The following is a 24,147-nucleotide window of genomic DNA, read 5'->3' on the forward strand; positions in this document are numbered from 1 at the left end:
AGACAAGAACTAAACATCGACATCGCTTTGAATAATTTCGAAAAATTATTCACTTAAAATCTAGTTAGAATAATATATGTTTGAAAATGATTTCACGTATTATTCGACGCTACAGAAGTGTCAATCACTTAACATTAATATGTTAATATTTGACGTTGAGGTATTGATCATCATTGAGATATCGGATAATTGACACTTCGATATTGTCATTATTTTAAAATATATAAAAAATAAAAATTATTGGGTAATCGTGCCAACATAACGTCGAAAAGATTAATCAAGACAGGAATGTTTTTTATTAAAATTTTTCATGCAATAAAATAAGATCATATCAGAAAAATAATAGGCATTGCAAGAGGTGGACGGCTTAGATTAATGGTTCAAGCCTCCCGTCAACTAGAACCGTCATTTTCCAGACGAACGGTCGAGATCGCAGTGGGCCACGAGATTCACGCGCTTTAAGCCGCAGATCAAAATTGCGCGCTCCTTCTATGCTTATCCAGTTGGCACCTTCTAGAGACGAACCGCTCCTGTTCTCTCTCAAAGAAAGCACATTCTCTGTAGGCCATCATCGAGCCGTCTATGTCTCCCACGTCATCGATCTGAGGCTTCTGATCCGACGGTTAGAGCCGCACCTCCGCCCCGAGAAACCAACAAACTTCTCCACCCACCCGGGGCCCTTGGCGACCCGGTTCATGCCCCGGTCCGCTTCGTCGCCACCCCAGCGGCCATCGAGCCGGAGACGTTGCAATGTAAATGACCCCCAAACAGATGCGAAATCTCGAAAATGGTTAAATGATAATAAATAGATGTAAAAGGCTGGAGAGAGAGAGAAAGAGAAGGCATCTCGTGTTCATTCGAGGGTTTTCCTTGGGAAGAGCTATCCCTGTGCCCAGCCTGGTAGGAGAGAGAGAGAGGAGGAAAAGAATTGGGGACGAGAAGGATTTTGTTCTTAGTATTGGGGTTTTTCTTAGCCAATTTCTCTTCCCTCTAATCGAGGATTTGGTTTCCCCCTTCCCAATCTCTGCCTCTCCTTGTTGCTCGCTTAGGATCCACGAGTGAGATCAAAATAGGTCCTTCGATCGGGGGGAATTGATGTGTTTGTTGATTGATAGGGCCTTTTATTTGATTGGTTGGTGTGGTTTCTGGATTTATTGATCGTTCTTGGAGTCTAGGGTTCCTGTTTTGTTTTTGTTTGTATAGATGGACGAGGCCTGGGAGAGGGCCGTGGAGGCGGCGCTCGGAGGTCAGGCGGACTCGTCGTCATCATCGTCGGCGCCGCCTCGGACCCTCACCCTTGACGGCTCCGTGAAGTGCCTCCACGGCCGTCTGCCGCCACCCGAGATCCTGGAGCCGTACCAGTCGCTGGAGCACCTCTCGATCGCTAACGTCGGAGTGTCGTCGCTGGAGAAGTTCCCGCGCCTTCGGAACTTGCAGCGGCTTATACTCTCCGACAACCGCATCGCCGGGGGGCTCGAGTTCTTGGTGGAGGCGGGTCTGGATTCGCTGCGGGACCTCGATCTATCCAACAACCGGATCCAGTTCCTGGAGGACTTGGCGCCTCTGGCTCACCTCCGGCTCGTATCCTTAGATCTGTATGAATGCCCTGTTACTAGGACCAAAGATTATCGATCAAGGGTATTTGGAATGATCAGGACTCTGAAATATCTAGACAAGATGGATGCCGATGAGAATGAGCGACCAGAGTCTGACGAGGAAGAGGAGGAGGAGGAAGATGATGATGAGGAGGATGAGGATGAGGATCCTGGCAGTGGCGAGGTTGATGGTGATGATCAGGCTGGGAGGTTGGTGAACGGTGTTGGTAGTGGCGCTAGAGGAGGTGGGATTGTCGATGTCGATGAGGAAGATGAGAGTGATGCTGAAGAGGAGGACGCTGAAACGGCTAGGAGGGCCGATTCCAATGCATCATTACAGAGGTATCATCTAGCTAATGGATTTCGGGTGGCCCCAGTCGGTGTTTCTTCTTTAGACGGGGAAGAAGATGAGGACGAAGAGGAGGACGTCGAAGATGATGATGACGAAGAGGAAGACAATGATGAAGATCTGGGGGAGGAGATTGATGCAGAGGATGGTGACGAGGAGGATGTGGTTGAGGTGCATGACGTTGGGGACAGCGATGAGGATATTGATGGGGTCGAAGAGGATGGCGAGGAAGAGGTGGATGAAGAGGAAGAGGATGACGAGGATGGTAGCGGGGAAGAAGACCAGGAGGACGTCGAGGATGAAGAGGATGACGGTGTGCCTGGAAGCTCGGGGAGATTGATTAATGCAGAAGGGGAGATTGATGGTCACGAGCAAGGCGAAGGGGATGAGGATGAGAATGGAGAGATTGGCGAGGAGGATGAACAAGGAGTGGATGACGATAGATTTTCTGAAGAGGGCGATGGCGAGGATGATGATGAGGTATAATAACTTATCAAAACATATCCAGTGTGTGTTCTGTATAAAATTTATTCCATGATTAATTATTGATTGTTTTATCTAATTGGTCTTAGATGATATATGTGATATAATATTAATTTTCCAACTATTGATTTATGATAGTAGTTTTTTCAACATCTTTTGGATGTGATATTTTTTGGTATTAGTTAGTTATTTTCTCGGTGATTCTTTGGTTCAAAGAAACAAACTTGGTTATCACATTTTACGATCTCCTTTTTTTTATCTGATGGATTTTCATGGAATATTTTGTCTTGTTGTAATTTAGGAAAAATATAACTGTATAACCAAAAGGATAGTTAAATAGTCCATGTTGTAGTGGATCTCTTTGCTGCCATGCATGTTGGTATGCAACCGTACCTTTGGTTATAAGTAGCTCTTAGACTAGAATTTTCTTCAAATGAGTGAAGTTTCCATGATTTGATTGTAAAACTGAAATTAGATTTGCTGTTAAATACTTTTGATTAGTCTAGCATGCTCCTTTGGTAATAATGAACCTGCTGACTGCGTAGTGGTGTATTCACCATCAACACTATTAATCTCCTCATATGGATAATGACAAGATTTAACATGTTATGGTGGCTTATCCTTTATAAGCCTTCTTCGGTATATACCTTTTTTGCTAAATATAACACTGTCTTTCGGTTAGATTTAGGTGTTATCAAATTCCATGATTATCCAAATTATTTTGAAAAATGAAAGTATGTTTGGACTATATGACTATTTTTGTCATTGACATGTACCTTATTTTGTCAAATTAATAAAAAAACAGATAGGTCCCACCCAAACCCAAAAAAGCCAAACACAAAGCCCTGCTAGATGAGATTGATTGTATGTGTTGAATTTAGAACTGATAAGTCTTGAGTGTATGCGATGTACGTGTTGGTTTTCTGTTAGAAAACCCTCTTGGTCTCGAAGGCTCAACACAAAATTTCTGTTTTCTTGCACCAGCCCATTTAGTTACCTTTAGTTGCTCTGAAGTCATTAGTGTTACGGAAACCTTATCTTTGCATTAATGTGCTTTCCAATACCTCTCTTTGCTTCTCGAGTGTTCTGAATCAAGCCTGATTACTTTGCATGTGGACTTAATAGTTAGTTCTTTGAATATATTTTCGTGAGAGCATGATTCATCTGTTGCTTTCCCCTCTTTGCCAGTAAATGTAATAGCCTGTTTTCTTCTTTGTAGATTGTGTCTGTTATGCTAATGCTAGATTTTTTTTTGGCCATGCAATTCTTTGTTGATCATTGATCTTTTCACCTGCCTTGTTTGGTTTGTGATATTTAGCCACTCATCTCAGTATGGACTGTACTATATAATGTTGTATTTAGATATCTTCTTTTGGTGTTTTGTAGGTTTGCTTAGCCCTGCATATTTTCATTTCCTTTTTCAGAGATATTTTTGTTTCATGATAAATTTTCTTGAATTTGTTTCTGCAGGATGATGATATTGGCGGGGAATATCTGGTGCAGCCGATTGCTCAACCTCCAACAGTAAGAAGAGATTTTGATGCTTGCAATGATGAAGAAGAAGATGAAGTTGATGACGAGGAAGATGATCCTCACAGGAACACTACCTTGCCACACCAGCCTTCCTCTTCTCAGCCTAACAAGAGGAAGAGAGATGAAGAAGATGACATAGATGATCAGAATCTGAGATCCTCCAAGCATCCTTGATGATTCACCAGCAGTTTGAAGGACATGGTGGGTTTTTTTTCCTACAAGGCCTGTCTAGATCTTATTAGTTCAAAAAACTAGGAGGGAAGAGTTCTCCAGTAGGTTTCTTCCCTCTCTCTTCCCCACCCCCTCATTTCAAAAGTTCGGTAGTATCTTTGTCAGTACATGTTTTCCCGTTTAGCCGTTGGAACCCTTCCTTTCAAATGGCAGTTATATATACCTATGAGGCTTGAGTTTTTCCCTCCATGCTGTGCAGCGAGTTCAAATTCTAGTAGCCGTTGCCTCCTTTTGATTTACGCACATTATCCATCCGGGCTCCCAGTTCATCTGATATTGTGGTATGGATCCCTCGTATCAATCAGATATTGCATCGAACACCTGGTGTGCCTGATGCTGTTGTCAGGTCTTGCGGGAATGCGGTTGCATCCGCTGATGTGGAGAGAACCACATGCGTCGGTGGGAAAATTTTGGTGGCTCCCCAAAGTGGTAAACTTTATAGCCTCACACATAGCTGTTAATTGACTTCTTTACATGGCTAATGATGCCTCTCCAATTATCTTGTCGTCTTTGGGACAGCTGTGATATGGGGCTTAGCGGTGCCAACACGCCAAAGGCCCGCTATGGCCACCGCCCGGTCCCGTTACCCATCTCATTCATCGAGTTGCATCGCGTCGGATCGCGCCCCTGCCAGCGGTGCTGTGATACCAATTAATCAATGATGGACTCCGATCCGCCATCGTTGGATTGCAAAATGCGGCCCACTCCATGCGCTTGCGAGTCACTGATCTCCTAAAAGCATTGAATCTGATCCGAGACGTGTTTCTCCCAAGTCTGACTGCGGTGGCTGCATTCAACTATATAATTGCAGTACTTCAGAAATACTCAAACCGTGATACTTACGACGAAAGGGGACATATCTGTAAATTTGCATAAATTGTACGTCGCAAGCGGCGTCAGAAACGTGACACGAGACTCACATGCTTGACATGTTGATTCCATGGATGTAGGTCTTCCTCCTTAGCCGCGATCTGTTGGGTTCAACCTGACCCGGAAGAAGATAAGCGGTCGGGCTCCATGGGCATGGCGCGGAGAAACGAACGGCCCCGGGGCGACAACCCAGGATAAGGAGGTGCTCGCATCTCCTCCGCTGCTGCACATGGCGTCTGCGTCTCTCACGAGCCTGCTCCTCCCTCCTGCTTCCGGGTCCCTGCTTCGCTCGCCTGACCGTCGCGTGCGGCGGCAGGCGTCCATCAAGTGCAAGGCGAAGGACGCCGGGAGCAGCAGCGGCGGCGGGGGCGGGGGTCTCGAGATCGCGGTGGCGGCGGGCGGCCTGCTGTCGTGCCCGGTGATCGGAGTCTCCCTGTACACGCTGAAGACCACGGGCTGCGGGCTGCCGCCGGGTCCCGGCGGGTCGTTCGGGGCGGCGGAGGGGGTGAGCTACCTGGTGGTGGCGGGCATCGTGGGGTGGTCGCTCTACACCAAGACCAAGACCGGGTCGGGACTGCCCGCGGGGCCGTACGGCCTCCTGGGGGCCGCTGAGGGGCTCTCCTACCTCGCCGCGCTCGCCGTCATCGTCGTCTTCGGCTTGCAGTTCTTGGAGCGAGGGTACATTCCCGGACCTCTCCCCGGTGACCAGTGCTTTGGGTGAGCTTGATCCTTTGTTTATCTTGTCTCCCCCTCTGATTGCCGAAGCAGTACTTTATTACCTGTTCTTTCCTTATGACATATATTAAAAGATCAAAAAGATGAATTGTGCATGTAATAATTTGATTTACGATTTTAAAAGTATATATCGTATTTGCTAACGAATTTGTCAGTCAAAAGTCGATTTATTATCTTTTCTATCATTTTTGAACTAATTATCTTTTAGCTTCTTTTTTTAATCTTATTATAAGGGGGCAATTATATGGAAAAAAAAATGTTAGAATGTGTATCTTATTAAAATGTTCTTTCCAACATTTCAAATACAAAAAATTATGCCTAAAAATATATCCCTTTATAATACTATATAAGAAGGAGGATTTTGTGAGTCGAGCATGCTTCCGAAAAGTCATGACAAAGTCCCAACTATCATATTAACATTTAAACCATTGAATTCATTTATTAAAGCTTAACTTACATAAATACAAATCATACCAAATTTATATACTCTCATTTTTTCAGAGTTATATATTAATAATTTAAGAAAATAATATATGTATTCTGTATAATGGTAAGATTATTTAATTAAGATTGTATATATTCATTCTCTCCCGATCTACATTATATACGGTTGCACAAAGATATTTACGATGATATTACTCATATTTTTTGGAGTTATGTGTTTAAAAGAATAAAATAATTATACATAAAGTATGTACGTACTTTTTTAATCATGTACACATACATAGAATAAATTTCCTAAAAGTAGTATGTTGTGAAATTTATTTTTCCTGACCTTCGTTTTTGCTTTATTTTCATATAGTTTTTTTTATTTTTGAAAATATAGGATAACTCCCGATTATCTTCATCTCTCGTTATCGTTTATCACATTGGCGACATCGTCCAACCCCATATCAATCGTGCTCACATTGTCTAATCATTATCTCGATCATGATAAGTATTCTTATTTGTTTCTATGTCATCAAAATTGATTGCATCGTCCTTATCGTCACTAGTCTCGTTCCCTCTCGTTTAGGTTAATTACTAAGGGTTTTGACATGGATTTAGTCGAATAGGGTTAAAGCGAGAAGAAAGGGGGTAAGAATAATAAGATAATAATGTAATATGACATAATCATGAGGTGAAGATGATTACGATAAGATGAAGGTAGGAATAATTTTATCTTGAAAAAAAGGCATGTGATAGGTTAAAACAAAATGCGACGCTACACAAGAGAAGGTGAAAACATGTGGTTTTCTTTTAGGAATTGGCATATATCTATCTATATATACATACGATTTCTATTTTATTTTTGTTGTGTGATTGACATGAGACGTTGGATATGCACTCTTCTCCATCATCTGCCGTTAACAAAGCACATGCGTTCGCATGTGTTCCTATCCGCGCGATTCACGTGGTCCCTTGGATTTGCGCTCTCTTGCCTCATCCACCGTACACAAAATACGCATGCGAACGCATCGAGTCCCGACCTCTATCCCTCGGCGCAGTTCACCGAACTTTGGGGCCGGTTACCAATACAAGTCTTGCACCGCAGAAGGAGGACTCTCGAGTGAGTCGAGTCTCCCTGCGTTTCTCTCTTTCTCTCTCTCTCTCTCTCCACGGAGCCGGTCGATCCCTTCTCTTCGTCGATCTCATCGGATCTCGCAGCTCCGACATGGCTCAGCCCTTCGTGAAGAAGGACGACGATCTCGACGAGGAAGGTCGTGTCGAAACCCTAATCAAACCCTCTTGTCTCTGTCTAATCCGTGGCTTTCTTCGTTTTCGCCTAAAATGATTGTTTCTTGATCAAATTCAACCGTTGCATCAAGCTTCCGACGTGGATCCGCCACTTTCGATGTGGATCTGTGTGAAGAGCCCTTTTCCTTTCGGAATTTATTACTTCTTACGATAGATCTGATGTGGCGGAGATGTTATTTCCCGGTGGAGTGATGGAATTAGCCTTATTTTCTCCGTCTCATGAAATGTAGTGCTCTTGCCTTTTAGATCTGGCTGGTATTTGATGGGCGGAGGAAGATAGACTGTACTGTAACTTAGATCTAAGCTCGTGTTATTTGTGTTCGAGAAAATTGATAGCCGTATCGTTCATAATTTGATTCGTTCTTTTGTGTATTGCAGAGGAATACTCTCCCTTCCACGGAATAGAGAAAGGTGCAGTACTACAGGAGGCCAGAGTGTTCCACGATCCTCAGCTCGATGCCAGAAGATGCTCACAGGTAACCTTATCCCGAATCTAGATATGTTCTGTTTCACGTGCATTTAGAGGAACATCTAGATGGACTTCTTTAAATCATCATTTTGAGCCGATTCTACAGGTGATCACAAAACTTCTATATTTGCTCAATCAAGGAGAAACTTTTACCAAGGTGAGATCCTGGTGTTATCTGATATCCTTTGCAGCTTTTGTTATGCCTCAAGTCTTTCACGTCTCTGTTAACTTGATTTTGTAGGTTGAAGCTACGGAAGTCTTTTTTGCTGTGACAAAACTGTTTCAGTCCAAGGATACAGTGCTGAGGAGAATGGTTTATTTGATGATTAAGGAACTTTCACCTTCTGCTGACGAGGTTAGACAACAATAATCTGCCTTAAAATAGTTTTGTGATTTATGTAACTTGTGGTTTGAGGATAACTTGTTGATTTATGTTGTGTAGGTTATTATCGTCACAAGCTCATTGATGAAGGATATGAATAGTAAGACCGATATGTATAGGGCCAATGCTATACGAGTCCTTTGTAGGATCATAGATGGTACTCTTCTTACCCAAATTGAGAGATACTTGAAGCAAGCGATCGTTGACAAAAACCCCGTTGTTGCTAGTGGTGCACTCGTGAGCGGAGTTCACTTGCTTCAGGTACTATTTCATCTCTCTTGGTTGTGGTCATTGTTTACTTTCAGGTTTAACATTTTCATTTATGTTAATCTAAAACAGACAAACCCAGAAATTGTAAAAAGATGGAGCAATGAGGTTCAGGAAGCTGTTCAATCAAGAGCTGCTCTGGTTCAATTTCATGCACTAGCGCTTCTTCACCAGGTGCATTTTACAATATAACAATTTGTTGACACCTTAAATGCACTTGTGAAAATGCATCCTTTCATATATAAAATTTGAGCGTATGCATCAACATGAGAGGGAATTGCATCAGTTATTTTATATGCATGCACGTTGGAACCATCAAACCTACTGAAAGGGTGAAAGTGAGTTGGACAATATCCATTAGATTACATTTATGACAGATAGGAGCTGGATATGGCCACAACATGCGTTTGTCATATACTTATATTCAAATTTTGTGATCTCAAGCATGATTTGCAGTACCGAACTGTACCGCCCGGTACGGGCGGTATGTACTGGTCCGACAGGTTGCCGGTACGCGGACCGTCTGTTACCGGTCCGAGTGTGCTGTAGCATCGTAGTAGTGCTACAGTACTCGGCACACCTGAGTATACCGCTCGGTACACCTGGGTGTACCGCTTGGTATACCGTACCGTACCGATACCGAGCCAGGTCGAAACACCAGTATGGTACGGTATTGCGAACCTTTATCTCAAGTCTTCTTGATATATGTTAGTTTTGTTTATCTTAAAACATTAAATTTAATATATTAACCTAGATAAGGTCGTTATGTCATTATTTTTTTTATGCATAATATATTTTGTTCTCCTCATTCTTTGTTTTATCTCACATTTGTTTTAAAATTTCTTATCCAAAAAATAATTGATTTATTAATTTCTGTTGCCATTTTTTAAAGTTTCATCACAGTTTTATCATGCCTATTATTTTCCTTGTTTATTTCCTAGGCCATATAGGAGTCAAGATTTTTCTACCAATGTTTTTGCAACTATCTGCAAGCAGTCCTATTTATGCTCCTATTAGGACATGAAATTTATTTTAGTTATATGTCTATTCTTTAAGGTAGTGAGGTTTGTCTATTTTCTATAAGTGTGTGCTAACTATTATGAGATTATAAGATAAGGCAAAATCTAGAATTACATCTCTCTCTTCATTGTTTTCCTTGTATCCTCTACTTAAAGGGATCATTCCAGTTCTTCATCTAAATTCACTTTAATAAAAGCATTTTTACTTGCAGATAAGACAAAATGACCGCCTGGCTGTTAGTAAGCTGGTTACCAGCTTGACAAAAGGATCAGTGCGCTCGCCTTTAGCACAGTGCCTTTTGATAAGATATACCAACCAGGTATTTTCTCAGAGCTTGACGATGAGTATAACCAATATATAATTGAACAGATTGGCATTTTGTCAGGTAATTAGAGAGTCGAGCTCAAATACACAAGCAGGAGAACGACCATTTTTTGATTATCTTGAATCATGTCTCCGGCACAAAGCAGAAATGGTTGTTTTTGAGGCAGCAAGGGCAATAACTGAGTTCAATGGTGTGACCAGTCGAGAGTTGACTCCTGCAATTACTGTTCTTCAGTTGTTTTTGAGTTCATCCAAGCCCGTTCTTCGGTTTGCAGCTATCCGAACCTTAAATAAGGTGACTCTTTATATTATACAGTGATCCTGTTTTATCATTGTTGAAACCTGAACAGATGTCAAAAAGTTGCAAGTTTTTTTCGCTAAGTTGTCATATAGTATTAAAGTCTGATTTTAGTCCTTTTTTTCATAAATTGTAATATATGTACTTACAGTACTATGACAACATAAAGAAACACCTTATCTGTTCTCTTCTGGTATACTATATTTATTGTTGGGTATGTATGTCTACACCAAAAGTTACTGTTGGTGTATAGAAGCCCAAAAGAGCAAACGCCAAGCATATAAAATCATGTTGAACATATATATATATATATATATATATATATATAATCTTTCATAGTGTTTGTTGAACTTTACTGGTTTCTTGCAGGTTGCTTCGACACATCCTCTGGCTGTAACAAATTGCAACATTGATATGGAAAGCTTAATCTCAGATCAAAACAGGAGCATTGCCACTCTTGCTATAACTACACTTCTAAAAACAGGCAATGAATCAAGTGTAGATCGCTTGATGAAACAAATAACCAATTTTATGTCAGATATTGCAGATGAGTTCAAGATTGTTGTTGTGGAAGCTATACGATCTTTGTGTTTGAAGTTCCCTCTCAAATACCGTTCACTGTATGTAACATTGTACATGACACTTTTTAATTCCTTGTTCGTAAGATTCTTATTTCTCGTGAAGTTAATTATTTTCTTCATTCAACTACCTGACTAGGATGAATTTCTTAAGCAACATTCTTCGGGAAGAGGGTGGTTTTGACTATAAGAAAGCAATAGTTGATTCAATAGTCGTACTTATTAGAGATATACCAGATGCTAAAGAAATCGGCTTGTTCCACCTGTGCGAATTCATCGAGGACTGTGAGTTCACATATCTGTCTACTCAGGTAAGTATCATGTGACGCTTGTCTTCATCTATACTTTGATGTTCTTATCCATGTTCATTTGTCGAATGAGAATCAACTTACTTTGTACTACTGGTGCTAGATACTTCACTTTCTTGGGAATGAAGGGCCAAAGACTTCAGATCCTAGTAAATATATTCGTTACATTTACAATCGGGTAATACTTGAAAATGCAACTGTCCGAGCTTGTGCTGTAAGCACCCTGGCAAAGTTTGGTGCAATGGTTGACTCGTTAAAGGTACTCAAACAGTTTTTTCTCAAATTAAAGTTCATAAACTAATAATCTGTTGCTGATGGCTATTAAAATTTGGTTATTGCTGCAGCCTCGTATATTTGTTCTACTGAGACGTTGCCTGTTTGATGGTGATGATGAGGTAAAACTGTATAGCCTTCTAAATACAATCATTTGTTGGCAAATGCATGGATCAGTTTTCTTTATATTTTCATGTGGCAATATCTAGTTGAGTAAAATCTCCAGCACCTCCTGTCCTCTAAGATCTCTGGAAATCTCCCCTTCATAATTTCAACATGTAGGCTAGCAGGTATTCTTACATATGAAGTTATTTAGTTATTTATTAACCTTTAGTCAGCATGATTACTAGCCACCAAACCATACTCAGACGTCAGTACCTGGTTATGACAAGCTATTGCAACATTTCAATCTTCTGTTTGCTTCCTGGGACATTTCCCGAATAAGATGCTGGCTCTTGAAGTATCATCTTTCTCTGTGTCGCTATGGTTTGACACAGGTGAGGGACCGGGCAACACTTTATCTTAACACTCTAGGAAGTGATGCATCTGTTGGTGGAACTGATGAAGATGTAAAAGATTTTCTATTTGGACCTTTGGATGTGCCACTTGTCAACTTGGAAACAAGCTTGCAGAACTATGTATGTGTCCTGTACTATTTCATTATGTGATGCTGGATAGTTATCTCTGACTTAATATTTTACTTCCTCCTCCCCTTTTAATCTAGGAGGCTTCAGACATACCTTTTGATATATATTCTGTTCCGAGGGAAGTCAAGTCACAACCTCTTGCTGAGAAGAAGGCTCCTGGTAAAAAGACTGCTGGTTTGGGGGCTCCTCCTAGTGGTCCTACTTCAGTTGTTGATGCATATGAAAAATTGCTTTCTTCAATTCCTGAATTTTCCAGCTTTGGAAAACTCTTTAAGGTGTTTGTTACTTTTAATATTGTAAATTACTATTCATATTATTACATTTACATGTCATTTTAAGTTTATCTCTGTCTTCTCAGTCGTCGTCACCTGTGGAGTTGACTGAAGCGGAAACTGAATATTCAGTTAATGCAGTGAAGCACATCTTTGATGGGCATGTTGTATTCCAATACAACTGCACAAACACCATCCCAGAACAGTTACTGGAAATGGTATACTATCCATGTTGGGAAACAGATGCTCCATTAATTCTGCTTACCTTTGAATTTTGTTCTGATTTAATTTTTCCAGGTCACTGTTTTTGTTGATGCATCTGAAGCCGAGGATTTTTCAGAAGTTGTATCAAAGCCTTTACGAACCTTACCTTACGACTCACCAGGGCAGACTTTTGTTGCGTTTGAAAAGCCAGAAGGTGTTCCTGCTACTGGAAAATTCTCAAACCTTTTAAAGTTTGTGGTTAAAGAGGTTTGACTCGTCACTCATTTACTCTGATTTTGTTTTGGATATCATTTCATGTATTTCAGTATGTAGCCATGCTTCTCTGGCTGAAATAGATTTAAGGAGGGATGTTAGTGGATAATTTCCATTTTCTGATTTCTTGAGTTGTTGATTCCATGCAATTAGTGCTGTTTCCCTTATAACATATGGGTTTAATCGTATTTGGTCATTAGTTCAATTACTTCTTTAAGTTCTGTCAGTGGCATTTCCAAGGCTACCTGTTGTCAATGTAGTAGTTGTAAAGGAGAAATTAAGATGAAAATATAGGTTGCTTGATTATGATAAGTAGCATATAGCTGCTTAAGAAGGTCTGTAGATTTTTCTATGAAGTAAATGTGCAAGAGTATCAGTTTTAGCAGTCTTGATTTTGGATCTGTTACGGTACTGTATTTTGTAAGTGATGGTGCAATGGAATTAGCAGGCACATCTGTTTGAGAAAGAACTCTTAGTGTGGTACTTGTCATGTTGCGAGCTCATTACGTTCAAAACAAACACTGAAGCATATGAGTGAATTGAGTTTTGTGTAATGATGTGAACTTATTTTAAATCTTTGATGGTTTTCAGCCTTCTTGGAGGGGATCTAATTTTTTTCTGCATTTAACATGGGTTTTACCTCTTAATATTACTTAATTTTTTATATGCTTATATGCAACCAATATCGAATAGTAGAAAATTTGCATTTCTAGATTAAGATGTGGGTTATTTATAGAGACGAAGTGCAAAACGATGCTTATTTGAAAAGATTCACACTGTCTGTGTTAGAGCATGCATAACCTTCGCAAAAAGGAAAAATCAGCACCTGTGTATAAGCTACTACACTATAAAACATTTAGTCCCTCTTGATAAATGATTATTGCTGCCCAGGCCATTATGCACCTTAGATTTATTAAGACTTATCTAGCTACATGGTATATCAGGAGAAAAGCAGGTTCTATTGGAGCTCTCTACATTGCTTGTATGAACAATTGGATACTTAAGTTCTTCATTTTTCTCTAAAATCCCATTTTCATTTACTTGCAAAGAACTTTGTACTTATTCTGTTGGGAATCACCAAATTTCTTTAGTGACATTCCATCTGCAAAAAATCATTCATTCTCCTGTTATGTTGAATTTTCTTCCCAGAACCATTCGGTCGGAGGGCATAGTGATGCACATGGTGTCATTTGTTTAAGATTCAGTTACATTAGGATATTTTGATCTCGTATTGGTTATTGGGTATGGCAGTGGCGGTAGGTACTTTGGATGCCTTGCTACCCTTTCTAATATTCTCCAGATTTGGATGAAGATTCAAGTGTGCTGAGCCATTTCCCTGACCATATATTATCTTTTAAAACATTGCGTTGGACCAAATCGGCTGTCTGGTGACTTTCTCAACTAATCATAAAGATGTTGCATCTACATAAATTAACTTCCCTCTTGAGGCATGCCTAAAACAAGCTGGAACTGAGCATACAGATATTTTGAACAAAGATTACAAGAACAGAGGGTGGACCTTGGTATCATAGAGAAGTTGCTCCATTGTGATCTAGGTGACCATGATAATGATTCAAGTTGCAATAATGGTCTCTCTGCTTGCATGAGTCAAATTGTGTACATTGACTCTTCCCACACCTTGATTGGCAAGAGCCTTTTGCAATGTGTCCTTTTTTTGCTTGAGAGGACAAGAATAACAACTTGCTACTAAATTTTTACTACTTGGTGTCAGCTAGCTGCTATTGCACATATTTTGCCATTGCTAGGGGTGCTCACCATCCACATGTTTTGTGTACCTCAGGTAGATCCAGCTACAGGAGAAGCAGAGGAAGATGGTGTTGAAGATGAATACCAGCTAGAAGATCTCGAAATTGTCGCAGCTGATTACATGTTGAAGGTGGGAGTCTCCAACTTTAAAAACGCTTGGGAAAGCATGGACCCAGGTAATGAGAGGATTGATGAGTATGGCTTGGGCGTAAAAGAGAGCTTGGCCGAAACTGTGACTGCAGTAATTGATATTCTTGGCATGCAGCCTTGTGAGGTTAGTCCTTTCAGTCAATTCTAATCTTTTAACCAATGCATCCTGCCATCTTGTTCATTGCGATCAACTGGGATAAATCCATGGTTATTTTCCCCTGCAGTTTGTTTCCTTTCTAGAATCAGATCGTCAGTGTTCTAATTCTTGTATGTCAAATCTGTTGGCAGGGAACCGAGGTTGTCTTGAGCAACTCGAAGTCTCACACTTGTTTGCTCTCTGGAATTTTTGTCGGCAATGTGAAAGTGCTAGTGAGAGTGTCATTCGGTATTGATGGGTCTAAGCAGGTTGCAATGAGACTTGCAGTCCGATCCGAAGATCCAGAGATCAGTGAGAAAATTCATGAAATTGTTGCCGAGGGCTAATTGCAAACATTATTAAGCCTTCATTTCTCTCCCCCAGCAGCCCCTCTTGGTGACATAGAAGCAGTGTCAGCCCTTTTCCTATAGTCCTTATTTTGTTGTTTATTGGCGTCAACAATATTAAGCTTGAAACAACGATCCAATCTCCGTGGATTATGAGATACTTGTTGTGATAGGAAAACAATTTTTTTTTTTTTATTTTGATTGCCAAGAACTTTTGAAATTGTGAAAGAAGAGATTGTAATTTTCTTTTCTTTTCTTTAATTATATATACCATCTTATTTCCCTGTTGGATAATGGATCTAGGAGTCATGTTTTACAAAATTTATTGTTTAAAATTTTCAATAATGATTGCCACGCTTTTCTTTAGAAATTTGTTATTGATAGCTCTCCTTTTGTTATTGGCAATCTCTTAAAAATAATAAAATATATTTTTTACTATTTATATTTTTAAATTATTAATTATATTTTTATTTTCATAATATTTTATTTTCATCCATTTGAATCCTACGTGTGTAGATGTCCCTCTTTGATACTTCATCGTCCGTATATGGTTCAGAAGTTATATTTAGATTTTTCTATTTACGAAAATAAAATATTTAATTTTACTAATCATAATAATTTTTTTAATTTTATATTTTTTTTAATTTTATATAAAAGATATTAATATTTTATTTTCGTAAGTATAAAAAATTGAATGTAACTTTTAAAAGCGTAAACATTGAGATGCTTATAGTAATTAATTAGATGGGATGACATGTAATTAGTAAAAAAAAAATGATGGTCGAAAAGAAAACATCTTTTCCTTATTTATATGGGGTCGGATGAGTTAGCGGTGTCCCACGTCGTGCCATTCTCGTAAATTTGTGAAACTAGGAGGCCCAAATCATTGTAGCCATCAAACCCTGCCGTTTTCCCGCCGAAAAGCCTACCTCCTCCCCTCCTGCCGTACTTAATCGCAGGGTAACCCTGGAGCTTCAAAATCGAGCAACGCCGTTCTCTCTCTCTCTCTCTCTCTCTCTGCGCTACTGTTCTGGCCGATCTACGCACGCACGCAAGGGAAAGATAAATCAAAGGAAGGAGAGGGCGCGAGGATCGATTTGGTTCCATTTTTTGGACATTGTTTTACCTTTGTCGTCTTTGGTATGGTCCTAACGCCAGAGCAGTTTGTATCCTTTTTGTTTTGGTCTTGTTGCCTATACGGTTGTGCCGATTGATTTCGATGGTTGATTTAAGTCAGATATAATCTTGCGATGAGGAGAATGGAAGGAGAGGAGAACGGGGTCAAGGTCGATGGAGCCGCGGATTCTCCGACGTCTGTCTTAGAAGAGGAGGTTTGCCTCGATTTCTTCCTCCATTTTCAATGCAAACGCTGTCTTCTTTTATCCCTTTCCATCTCCTCTTCGTAATCATTTTCACTTTTAGGGTTAGGGTTTCTATTTGTTCCTTGTCATGTAATTGGTTACACGTTCCGTCGTTGAAACGAACATTTCGGTACATCTCGCTGTTTTATTTGGTTCCAAGTTTCTCTTTTCTATGTTTACTTTTATGCCAAACGTTTTGGTAAAGCAGGGGATTTGCAATGCCAATGCCGTTGTGACTGCTTCCGAAGAGGAGGAGAAGCCCCAGATCGGAGGTCAGGGAGAGAGCGTTGTGGCTGAAGAAGACACGGCTCTGCCGCTGGAGTTTGAGGCAAAGAATGGAGATACCTCTCTCATCACGGACACCATGGAGAAGGAAGAGGAGAAGTTACTGGACGCCCGGATGAACGAAGCGAAGGTCAAGCAGGAAATGTCTCGGGACATTGACGACCATGAGCTTCGCTTCAGCAAGTTGGATGAGTTGCTGACCCAAACCCAGCTTTACTCGGAGTTTCTTCTTGAGAAGATGGATGACATCACATTCGTAACGTCTACCATGAGATTTCAGATAGCTCCTTCATTTTGCAATGGGTTGTTGAGATTCTTACTTCTTGTCTTGTTCAGCACAATAACTCAGAGAACACTGCTGAAGTAGAAGATGAGGCTAAAGGGAAGAAAACAGGCCGAGGTAGAAAGAGGAAGCCAGCCTCACAATACAACAATGTGAGTTTCGTTGTCATTGTTCTTTAAGCTATTCTATTCTGATTGGAGGTCAGAGTAAATGTGATTGTAGTAAACATGATGTCGAAAGGGATAAGTTTTTATGGTATTTGTTTTCAGGGAAGATTATTGTTTTTTTGTGTTTGCATGGACTATGTTGATTTGTTTCCTGCCCAATTCTTTTGTTCCTTTGGGTCTCTAAAAAAATCTATAATCAAATTTTGGAAGCTTTTGTGGATAAATCTTTTCTGTTGATGCATTTGTCTCTTCTCATACTCACTCATAATTTTATTGATGGTTTTATTATTAGTAATTGTTGTATTTAAAGTTTTCCAGGTTTTTCTTTGCCGACTTTAATTAACGGAACTTTTACCTAATACAGAATTTCAAATTTCTGCTTTTCTTCATAACTGAATTAATAATCATTTTACATCCATATGAATCATGCCATTCATGGAATCATATATGGGGAACAATGGATAACAAGTTTCTTATACCAGTGCTGACAAGTTAGCTTTCTGCAAGCAAGGGTCTTACTTGAATCCTATTGGCAAGGAAAACCTGTTTTTATTTGGCAAAAATCCAGGCGACCCTGTCACACACATGCACACATCTCTATATGTATTTGTATTACAGAGAAAGATGGTTCATCTGCATTTATTAGTAAGTTGCCTGCTGTTAGCCTATGTCACTTGTTTCCTCTTACCTTAGCTCTCAAGTCAAAATCTACATTCTTTATGCTGATTGTCAGAGGAAAGCCAAGACTGCAGTGCGAGCCATGTTGACACGATCTCATGAAGCTATGGCTCCTGAAGATGCTGGCCTCACAGAGGAGGATAAGGCTGAGAAAGAGCAATCTGAGTTGGTGCCCTTGATTACTGGAGGGAAATTGAAGTCTTATCAAATAAAAGGCGTAAAGTGGCTGATTTCTTTGTGGCAAAATGGTCTCAATGGGATACTTGCAGATCAAATGGGTCTTGGCAAAACCATTCAGACCATTGGATTTCTTGCACATCTTAAAGGAAAAGGTTTGGATGGTCCTTACATGGTTATTGCTCCCCTTTCTACTCTCTCAAATTGGGTGAATGAGGTTTCCAGGTAAATCTATTTATTTTTAGTCTCTTCATTTTACTCTACAATCTTCTGTGCTCTGATGGGCATTTTTTGTGTCAGGTTTGTTCCTTCTATGACTGCTATTATATATCATGGATCAAAGAAGGAAAGGTTGGATATTAGAAGAAAACACATGCCTAAGGAGATTGGCCCTAAGTTTCCTCTCATAATTACTTCTTATGAGGTTGCAATGAATGATGCAAAATTTCTAGCTCAATATAAATGGAAATATGTTGTTGTTGATGAGGTGATGCTGGAACCAAAGTTCACTATCTCTTTTTTCATCAATTTGATTTGACTATGGTTCTTTTGAACCTAATTATTGTTTCTTTATTCTAGGGTCATCGATTAAAGAATAGTAAATGCATTTTGTTGAGGGAATTAAGGCGTCTGCCAATTGAAAACAAGCTTCTTCTGACTGGAACACCCCTGCAAAATAATTTGGCTGAACTTTGGTCACTACTAAATTTTATCCTGCCTGATATTTTTGCATCCAATGAGGAGTTTGAGTCATGGTAAGTATGCATTTAATTGTGTTCCTATTTTAAAATGGATTGCTAGCAGTGATTGACTAGGAAGTTACATTCTTGTTTTCTTGAAACTCTCATTATATGAATCCAGTTTTTCATCATGATATATAAAGGCGGTTGAGGGATTTTTTCTTTTTCTTTGCTTTCTGGAGGACATAGACTGCAATTTGGAACACAAAATTTTGTGTACAAAAGTTGATGACATCCTGATGACTACATGAGTGAGAGATGATTGGAGTACACCTGTCTTTATGTCAAGTATGCATTTGGGTGATAGTCAATTGCAATTTTTTCTTTTGTTTCTATTTCCCTTGGCTGATTATGTATTTATTTGGTTATAGACATTAATGATAGTTAATTTACTGCAGCATCTAATTCTGTAAGGCACTAATTCATGAGTTTTTTCTTTACTTTGTAACACTAACTTATGTACACTAGGGTAACTCATATTGGTCTGAACCGACAAAATATAAGCATTCTTTAATCATCGTATATTTTGCTAGTTTCCAGTATGCATGGACAGGCTATTTATTAATCTGTTGGAATTAAGAAAATCTTTTGTTATTTTTCCTCCTTAAAAAACAAACTTTACTTGATCATCTAGTAGCAAGTTAACCATTATCAATATCTATTGGCAATATTTAAAAAAACGACGGTTGTATGCTGGCAGTCTAGGCATTGCATGGAGCATCCCTCGTATTTGAAAACATATGTTTTTCAATTAAAAAATATCGAGAACAAGTGCAATATATTTTATGTAAAAAATGTGCAATCAAGCATAAATTATGAATGTCTAAGACCAAAGAAAAATATAGAGGAAGTCATCTAACTCATTTTAAGTTATAATAAACAAAGAAAAGATTAGACAACATTGTCATTAACCTAATATGTATTGGTACTAAGAAAATAGTTGAAACAATATTAATAAGAAATATAAAACATTTTTTATATAGTGTTACATTTCATGCATATGCAGATCATATATGTGCAATAGATATCACATATATAATAGCACTGCATAGTTATGGTGCATCGCCTCATGGGGTGTTGGCGTATATACAGATGTCATCTAGTGGTAAATTGTTTCTTAAAGATACAAGTTTTTTTTTTTTTTTTTGCTAAATTTAGAACACTTTTGTCAAGTATGAACTGTTAGTGGGACCAGTGTGACTGCCATTGTTCTGTGCTTCTAGATACCAATAAATGCTACTATTAGATTATATTTGATGGTATTTTTAAAGCTCTAAAAGAAGGGGGGTCAGTAAGATGTTGGTTGTGGAATCTTTCTGCTCAGAAATTCACTATCTGCTGCAAATATACTCAAAGGTGTTATATGCTCAGCAATTACTACTTGCCACAATACTACTTGTTGCAAATATGCTTAGAAATTCACTATCAAGCATAGTGCTTGTGTTGGTCTACCTGAGCCATATGTTAGAGAACATGTTTCATCTCGTAAGTTTTCTTTTTGAGTAATAATCATCATGTTGTTGAAGGTTTGATTTTTCTGGGAGGGCCAATAGTGAGAGTCAATTGGAAGAGAATGAGGAAAAGAGAAGGGTTCAGGTGAATAATTGATTACTTTAGTTATTCTTTTTGTATTCAGCAGTTATTTCTAATTAACTTTTTATTTTCAGGTGGTCACAAAGCTCCATTCCATACTACGCCCCTTTCTCCTACGAAGAATGAAGGAAAATGTAGAGCGGATGCTTCCTCGCAAGAAGGAGATAATTTTATACGCTAACATGACTGATCATCAAAAACATATCCAGGATCACTTAGTTGATAAGACTTTTGGAAATCAGTTGGAAAAGGAAGCAGATAATGGTGAGTATTCATTTATTAAGTTTGTTATCTTCACAAAATAGATATAGAGTAGATTTACATAATCTTGATAGGATAGCTTTGTTGCACGTAGTATTGGTCCGTTGTAATGTGCATTCTTCTAATTCTCTTCTACTAAATTTTGAATTACACTATAGTGACTTGGATGTCCGGCATGAAGGGTAAGCTGAACAATTTGATTATTCAGCTTAGGAAGAACTGCAACCACCCTGATCTCTTCGAATCTGCAATCAATGGATCGTGTATGCATTCTATGAACCCTTGCCACTTTATATTGAATAAGTGCAGATTGAATTATTGGTCATGTTTTCTTTGTCTGCTCACTTGACAGATTTTTATCCACCGATTGAACAACTAATAGGACAGTGTGGCAAGTTTCAGTTGCTGGACAGATTGTTGGGTTTGCTGCTTGCTCAGAAGCACAAAGTATATTGCTTGAATTTTCTTCCTTGCTGGAAAGCATCTTATGATTAATATTTCTTTTATCACTTCAAAGCTGGGTACATCTACAGGTTCTTATTTTCTCCCAGTGGACTAAAGTTTTGGACATCATTGACTATTATTTAAGTGAGAAAGGGCTTGAGGTTTGCAGAATTGATGGTCGTGTTAAGCTGGATGAAAGAAAAAGGCAGGTGAGTGTCATTGTTTCCAGATGATATAGCTTAAGTCACTATTTTTGCTTTGTGGACTGTTAAAATCATCTATGATTATTTTATTCTTAAATTAAGGTGGATGATCGAAGTTAGGTGTTGTAGTATTTGAGAGATATTTAGCAGACAAACATGTAGATATAATAACTCCAATTAGGTTGGGAGTCAGAATATGATACACACTGTCCTTGGCGTCGTCAAAATACAGAATATGATCGTGCAGTGTTGTTTATGTGCACATAAGAGAATATGATTCTTGCTGCTTGTATTCTAATATGCTATAACAATAGTGTCTAGAGGTGTTTGCACTATCGTATGCAGTATTCAGGATGCTGATCTCAAGTACAATAGTGACACTTTTTCCCTTTTTATGACAAGTAAATGACTAAAATGGCCTCATTATTGTTTTGACATCTGTAAAGATGTTTTTTTTTAATCTTTGGCTGGTGTTATGATCTGCTCTGGTATACTGAAAAACTGCTGAGATTGACTGGTTCAACTTGGTTGAATTTGATTTTGATCCAATGAGATTGAAGTTACATTTAAGTTAGTGATGGAATATGCAATCATGAAAACATGTGATGTATTTAATGGGGTCTATTATGATCATTTGAGATTGACCAATTTCCTGCATAATTACCTTTAGGTGTAATAGCTCTATGTGCTTTGTGAATATTGAACTCTCATATAATTGAAATATATATTTTTTTTTTGGTGAATTGAGTTGCAAATCCATATCAGGCCTTAAATGTGCTCTAATTATTTTCTTCTTTTCTTGATGACAGATAGAGGCATTTAATGATTTAAACAGCAATGTTAGTATTTTTCTTCTCAGCACCCGAGCCGGTGGGCTGGGTATAAACTTAACAGCTGCTGATACCTGTATCTTATATGACAGTGATTGGGTAATTTAATTTCTCTAGCTTTGGTACTTGTGTTTATTATAAAGTTGAGTGGTCACATTGAGTAACTGACTTTGCATGGAATCCAGAATCCTCAAATGGATCTGCAGGCAATGGATCGATGCCATAGGATTGGGCAAACACAGCCTGTTCATGTGTATAGGCTGGCAACATCACACTCCGTAGAGGTAGGATATCTGTTTTTTCTCTTTCATTCTATTATTTATCCTATCAATGTCTTGCAGCCTTTAAAAGAAATCTTTTAAATTTCATGTTCACAGGGACGGATAATTAAAAGAGCTTTTGGAAAATTGAAGCTGGAGCATGTGGTCATTGCAAAAGGACATTTCCAACTAGAGCGGATGAAACCCAACACATTAGAGGTTAGGTTTTCTGTTTGTGATTTCTTTTCTTTTTCATATTTAAATCCGATTTTAGCATTTACAATATGCCTCTTCTATATACATACTCAAATGTACATACACTATGTTTATAGGAATGTTCATGGGTCTGATATGCTCCATTTTTCTGGTTTCACAAAACCTGAGAGGCCATTTGCTCCATCACATGTATCCAACACAATTATAATATCATACTGGATAAAATAAATACTTTGAAATTGCATGCTCTGAAGGGGTTTTTATACTGTGTCCATATAAACCTACAATCTAGCCTATAATGACATCTTATTTTTTCGGCAACTCGATTCATTTTTTTCTTTTATTGGGGTACATATTTTTTGCTTGAGCATTTGATCAAAGTTTTATTTTTTATGCCTTTATCATCGCTTTATTCCTAGTCATGCATTTATTGTTATTCGTGGTCAAAGTCAAAATATATTGCTTACTTCTGTCTTATATCCATCAGATCATCTCAGTAGACACCTTCGGATACTTGTCTTTTATAGGCACCACTTCCGATTTTGGCAATTAACTAAGATGCATTACCGAGCAGAATTAGCCTAAATTACCTTCTACTTCAATTAGCTTTGTTCATTTCACGTCAAACTTCCCTTCCCTTAAATCTGATTTTTGTTTTTCTTTGATGCCCATTAGGAATCCGAACTGTTGGCACTGCTGCGAGATGAAGAAGACCCCGAAGATAAGCTGGTTCAAACAGACATCACTGATGAAGACCTATTGAGAGTCTTGGATCGCAGCGATCTGACAGGTCCAGTGGATGGTGATGCAGCATCTCGCAATTCTCTTCCTCTTAAAGGACCTGGTTGGGAGGTGGTGATACCCACCAAAAGCGGTGGCGGCGTGCTGTCTTCACTCAGCAGCTGATTGGGGTGGATGCATCTTAGTGTTCTGGCTGGAACTTCACATTTTGTTCGGTCAACTCTGCAGCTTGTGAGGCTGATGGCCGACCACCGGAAGGTTTTCGTCTTGGAACTTCCATTCAAGAAAACTTATTGGCAAAACAACAGCACGCATGGCTTTGTATTTTTCTTTTGGGAGGTCTTTCTTTTGTGCTGTTGCAATTTTGCAGATCACTATGTGTAACAGCAAGCAGCATTTAAGATCTTACCGCTGGCTATGCTACGCCCAATCTATATATGGAAACCTGATGACCTGTAAAGTTAGTACAAAAAATATTTTATTGGGCGTTTGATACAAATTGGTCCACGATAATTAATTTTGGGCTGAGCAAGTGTTAAGTGTATCTATATGAGATTTGGATTCACGGTGTAATGTAATGACCAATCTAACCATCAAAAGGAGAACGGGGGAGGTGGGAAGAAGTGGAAACGAAAGAGAAAAAGATGGACTAATTATATA

The 24,147-nt window shown here is 39.0% G+C and overlaps 4 protein-coding genes across 8 annotated transcripts; all 4 read left to right on the top strand.

Annotated features, from left to right (window-relative positions):
* Positions 1–810: 810 nt before the first annotated feature.
* LOC103978771 (acidic leucine-rich nuclear phosphoprotein 32-related protein 1) lies at positions 811–5,939 on the top strand. 4 transcript variants are annotated; one of them, XR_001977196.2, is made up of 5 exons: positions 811–2,424; positions 3,898–4,161; positions 4,391–4,472; positions 4,538–4,620; positions 4,711–4,766. XR_001977196.2 is itself a non-coding variant. In XM_018823455.2 (3 exons), the coding sequence occupies exons 1-2, from the start codon at positions 1,204–1,206 to the stop codon at positions 4,132–4,134; spliced, it is 1,458 nt and encodes a 485-aa protein (XP_018679000.2). In that variant the 5' UTR covers positions 811–1,203; the 3' UTR covers positions 4,135–4,161; positions 4,391–4,529. The 4 variants fall into 4 exon arrangements, 2 of the variants coding, with proteins under 2 accessions (XP_018679000.2, XP_009392972.2); XR_010495086.1 differs by lacking the exon at positions 4,391–4,472 and having other exon boundaries at positions 4,497–4,620; positions 4,711–5,939; XM_018823455.2 differs by lacking the exons at positions 4,538–4,620; positions 4,711–4,766 and having other exon boundaries at positions 4,391–4,529.
* On the top strand, positions 5,291–5,939 carry LOC135633653 (uncharacterized). Its single transcript, XM_065143390.1, has one exon. It carries the CDS (start codon positions 5,291–5,293, stop codon positions 5,780–5,782), a length of 492 nt encoding a protein of 163 aa, XP_064999462.1. The 3' UTR covers positions 5,783–5,939.
* A 1,387-nt stretch (positions 5,940–7,326) lies between these two features.
* On the top strand, positions 7,327–15,542 carry LOC103978773 (coatomer subunit gamma-2). Of its 2 annotated transcripts, none has more exons than XM_065143389.1 (18): positions 7,327–7,496; positions 7,912–8,009; positions 8,109–8,159; positions 8,244–8,357; positions 8,445–8,645; positions 8,724–8,825; positions 9,883–9,990; positions 10,057–10,290; positions 10,663–10,913; positions 11,011–11,182; positions 11,283–11,438; positions 11,524–11,574; positions 11,950–12,090; positions 12,180–12,374; positions 12,458–12,589; positions 12,669–12,842; positions 14,650–14,889; positions 15,054–15,542. In XM_065143389.1, exons 1-18 carry the CDS (start codon positions 7,451–7,453, stop codon positions 15,246–15,248), a joined length of 2,661 nt encoding a protein of 886 aa, XP_064999461.1. In that variant the 5' UTR covers positions 7,327–7,450; the 3' UTR covers positions 15,249–15,542. The 2 variants fall into 2 exon arrangements, with proteins under 2 accessions (XP_064999461.1, XP_009392974.2); XM_009394699.3 differs by having other exon boundaries at positions 7,328–7,496; positions 12,177–12,374.
* A 704-nt stretch (positions 15,543–16,246) lies between these two features.
* On the top strand, positions 16,247–24,000 carry LOC135633441 (ATP-dependent DNA helicase DDM1-like). Its single transcript, XM_065142891.1, has 16 exons — positions 16,247–16,388; positions 16,486–16,579; positions 16,818–17,150; positions 17,231–17,329; positions 18,078–18,424; positions 18,500–18,686; positions 18,779–18,954; positions 20,466–20,535; positions 20,607–20,796; positions 20,952–21,056; positions 21,146–21,240; positions 21,327–21,446; positions 22,250–22,369; positions 22,456–22,554; positions 22,648–22,749; positions 23,422–24,000. Exons 2-16 carry the CDS (start codon positions 16,499–16,501, stop codon positions 23,650–23,652), a joined length of 2,355 nt encoding a protein of 784 aa, XP_064998963.1. The 5' UTR covers positions 16,247–16,388; positions 16,486–16,498; the 3' UTR covers positions 23,653–24,000.
* Positions 24,001–24,147: the final 147 nt, after the last annotated feature.

This window comes from Musa acuminata, chromosome BXJ3-3, assembly GCF_036884655.1.
Source record: "Musa acuminata AAA Group cultivar baxijiao chromosome BXJ3-3, Cavendish_Baxijiao_AAA, whole genome shotgun sequence".
In the NCBI taxonomy this organism is placed as follows: Eukaryota; Viridiplantae; Streptophyta; class Magnoliopsida; order Zingiberales; family Musaceae; genus Musa; species Musa acuminata.

Bases quoted from the DNA above. Each gene is read 5' to 3' on its own strand.
- LOC103978771 (XM_018823455.2), top strand. From the start codon at position 1,204: ATGGACGAGGCCTGGGAGAGGGCCGTGGAGGCGGCGCTCGGAGGTCAG. The intron at 2,425-3,897 runs GTATAATAACTT...TTGTTTCTGCAG, and splicing joins ATGGCGAGGATGATGATGAG to GATGATGATATTGGCGGGGA.
- LOC135633653 (XM_065143390.1), top strand. From the start codon at position 5,291: ATGGCGTCTGCGTCTCTCACGAGCCTGCTCCTCCCTCCTGCTTCCGGG.
- LOC103978773 (XM_009394699.3), top strand. From the start codon at position 7,451: ATGGCTCAGCCCTTCGTGAAGAAGGACGACGATCTCGACGAGGAAG. The intron at 11,439-11,523 runs GTACTCAAACAG...TTATTGCTGCAG, and splicing joins CAATGGTTGACTCGTTAAAG to CCTCGTATATTTGTTCTACT. The intron at 12,091-12,176 runs GTATGTGTCCTG...CTTTTAATCTAG, and splicing joins AAACAAGCTTGCAGAACTAT to GAGGCTTCAGACATACCTTT.
- LOC135633441 (XM_065142891.1), top strand. From the start codon at position 16,499: ATGAGGAGAATGGAAGGAGAGGAGAACGGGGTCAAGGTCGATGGAGCC. The intron at 17,151-17,230 runs GTAACGTCTACC...TGTCTTGTTCAG, and splicing joins AGATGGATGACATCACATTC to CACAATAACTCAGAGAACAC. The intron at 18,425-18,499 runs GTAAATCTATTT...TTTTTGTGTCAG, and splicing joins TGGGTGAATGAGGTTTCCAG to GTTTGTTCCTTCTATGACTG.